Below are 3,553 nucleotides of genomic sequence, written 5' to 3' on the forward strand. Positions count from 1 at the left end.
AATTCTACAGGTTAGTATGTAACTGCAATATCAACTCTCACCACCGGGAGGCAGCAACTCTTCAGGGTTAGTATGTGACTGCAATATCAACTCTCACCACCGTGTGGCAGCAATTCTTCAGATTAGTATGTAACTGCAATATCAACTCTCACCACCGGGTGGCAGTAACTCTTCAAGGTTAGTATGTGACTGCAATATCAACTCTCACCACCGTGTGGCAGCAATTCTTCAGGTTAACTTCCACATAAACAGCGGAGCCTGTTAGCAGGCATGTACTTGCGGTTTAGGAGTCCTCCGAGAGGGAACCAGCAGTGGGGGAGCCGTAGCAGATGGTGGTGAATCCTCCAAGAGGAAGGCAGCAGTGTGGAAGTCCGTAGCAGATGGTGGTGAATCCTCCAAGAGGAAGGCAGCAGTGTGGAAGTCCGTAGCAGATGGTGGTGAGTCCTCCCTGAGCTGCGGGTTCCAGACCCGCATCAACGATTCCGTCCTCTTGTGCAAATGGAGCTGACAGCGTGCGCACTCCATTAGTCGAACACCCTGTACAGCCCCTGACTCCTATTTATTGGCCGGAGCGTGAGTGGGCGGCGCCATTTAGACAGCCCAGCGGCCGGTGCGTTCCATCACAGACGGCTCTGGGTTCTGCGGGTGTCTTCACAGCATTTTGATCTGTCAAGATTTGTTGTCTGCAATCACCTCGGCTACAATATGGCAGACACGAAACCCCTTCACCAAACAAGATTTGAGGCAGCTGTGAGTGTGATCCAGAGTCTGCCCAAGAATGGCTCTTTCCAGCCATCCAATGAAATTATGCTGAAGTTCTACAGTTTTTACAAGCAAGCAACGCAAGGACCGTGCAATATACAGAGACTCGGATTCTGGGATCCTGTTGGTCGTTACAAAGGGGATGCCTGGAACTTGCTGGGCGACATGTCCAAGGAAGACATGGCGTCTTCCTTGGACATTGCTTATGTTGATGAAATGAAATTGATCCTTGAGACAATGCCAGTGACGGAGAAAGTGGAAGAATTACTGAATGTCATAGGTCCATTTTATGAAATATTGGAAGACAAAAAACATGGGCGAGGATCTGGTGTAACTTAAGACCTCAGCTCTGTCCTGACTTCCACCTTAAATTGTAAGTCTGTGAATGGCAAAGCAGAGAGCAGCGACAGCGGCGCGGAATCGGAGGAAGAGGAGGCTGGAAGAAAGGAGGAGGAAGATGAGGAAGATGAGACGGAGTTAAGCGAGCAAGAGGAAAAAGCAGTGAAGGAAGATGAAAGCCATGAGCCGTGCCCGGGCGCTAAAGTTGCTAACGGTTTGCATGTAAATCACAGTGATTACATTTCAGACATTCCCAATCATGTACCTAACAAGTCAGATCTCAATGACCCCACAAATGAGGTCAATGAAAAGCCAAAGACTGCACGGGATGATGATGATGTGAAAGACGTGGAGGCCATCAAAGGAGACGATTGCAAAGAGGACATTGCTGCAGTGCAGCATTTGACCAGTGACTCAGACTCAGAGATATTCTGCGATTCTATGGAGCAGTTTGGACAGGACGACGTTGATCACAGTCAGCTGGTAGAGCACGCTCTGATCACCGAGCCCTTGGCCGATGTGAGTGTTGGCGGAGAAGCAAAAGAAGGTGGAGAAGACGGGAAGGCCTCTGGACGTACTCCCCAAAAAGAGAAGTCTGGGAATGAGAAGGCTGAGTACTTTCCGTCTAGAAGAGGAAGAGCCAATCGCATGCATCCTGTGGGTGATGGATCCTGCAGGGGTCAGATGGGAAGCGGTGGGGATGGTGAGAGATGGGGATCGGATAGAGGGCCAGAGGGCAGCATTAATGAGCAGATTGCTGTGGTGCTAATGCGGTTACAAGAAGATATGCAGAACGTTCTGCAGAGGCTGCAAATCCTGGAGGCCCTTACTGCTTCTCAGGCAAGATCAATGCTTCTGGAATCCAATCTTCATCAGTCGGCTTACAAGAAACCATCTTGGTGGCCCTTTGAGATTTCATTAGGCACACTGGTGTTTGCAGTCATCTGGCCATTAATTGCCCATTGGTTAATACATCTGTACCTACAAAGGAAACGGAGGAAGCCCACTTGAACATTCAGTCAGAAGCGACTCTGGTTCAGAAGAGCTACTCGGGACGTCCTCTAATTGTCCCACTGGAGATGGCAGTGGCCGGGAGTTCCTCCTCTTTTTTTGCTCTAGTAAATTACTTGCACTACATGAATGATACCAGAATAAGGACTAATTTTACTAAGGCTTGAATACGAGAAATATATACTAAGCTGGCAGTAGTATTAATGTCTTCTTTTATCACATCTGAATTCAGTTGAAAACTAAATTATTTTTAAACTTCTCAAAAGCATGTTGTAGATAAAGTATATACGGTACTTCTGAGGGTACAGGGTAGGCAGGCAAAAATCATGATTTACTTGAAATTGGACTGTGATGGATAATGTGAAATTTGGATTTCTCTCCTGTAATATTTACTTTAGTAATAAAATCTATATAAAAAAACCTCTCGCAGGTACTTGAGAAACACAAGAGTTTTAAATATTTAGGCATACAAATATCGGGGAATATAGAAGATTATGAAAAGCTAAACGTACTTCCTGTAATAAAAGAACTTAGAACTAAAATACATATTTGGAAAAGGCTACCACTCTCTATTCAAGGTCGGGTAAACCAAATAAAAAAGATTTTTCTCCCAAAGTTACTTTATGTTTTACAAAATGCCCCAATAAGACTGCCGCAGAGCATATTTAGATTACTGGATCGCTTAATGGGGGAATTTATTTGGAAAGGGGCTATTCCTCGGATAAAAAAAAGAAGTCCTTCAGCTCCCAGTAAGAGAGGGTGATTTAGCGGTTCATAACTGGTTTATGTATTATTTGATAACACAATATAGTCAGATAAGAGATAGCTTGAATGGTTTAGGGGGAAGACAGGAATTAAATAAAATTGGTTGGAATCGGGTACACTAGGGAAAAACTTTATAGGAAATAGAATAATGAATTTAATGGATCACATACAAAAACTATTGGGGATAAAAGGTTTTCTCCAATACACACCTATTTGGAAAAATTCAAATTTAAAGGAACTCCAAACGGTTAGGAGTTATATTGATTGGGGGAAAAAAGGGGATAAAATATCTAGCCCAAATATTTAAAGATGATAAATTGAAGGACTTTAATATACTTGCTAGGGAGTTTGGGATCCCCCAAAAGGATATATACAAATATTTCCAGCTTAGGAATGCCTTGAGGACAGTGGTAAAAGTAGATAATTATAGAAAGGAGCAATCAGATAGAATATATAAATTCACTAACGGAGGAGGAAAATGAGGTATAACATAAAAAAGATATTGGATATTGATGGAAGGAAAGAAAGAATCGATTACAATACTTGCTGAAAAAAAATGGGATAAAGAACTTCAGCCTCTCTTTTCCGAAGAGAAATGGAAAGATGCCCTTAGAAGTTATGCAATGGTGTCGGATAGAGGGTCACATAAAATATCACAGTTTTTTATAGCACATAG

General features: G+C 43.4%; 1 protein-coding gene across 1 annotated transcript; it reads left to right on the forward strand.

Annotated features, from left to right (window-relative positions):
- The first annotated feature begins 640 nt into the window (after positions 1–640).
- LOC122946776 (acyl-CoA-binding domain-containing protein 5-like) lies at positions 641–2,441 on the forward strand. Its single transcript, XM_044306582.1, is given in 2 exon segments — positions 641–1,243; positions 1,466–2,441. Coding segments are annotated over 2 exon segments (1,185 nt in total). The 5' UTR covers positions 641–705; the 3' UTR covers positions 2,113–2,441.
- The last annotated feature ends 1,112 nt before the right edge of the window (positions 2,442–3,553 follow it).

Source organism: Bufo gargarizans, chromosome 9 (genome assembly GCF_014858855.1).
Source record: "Bufo gargarizans isolate SCDJY-AF-19 chromosome 9, ASM1485885v1, whole genome shotgun sequence".
Taxonomy (NCBI): domain Eukaryota; kingdom Metazoa; phylum Chordata; class Amphibia; order Anura; family Bufonidae; genus Bufo; species Bufo gargarizans.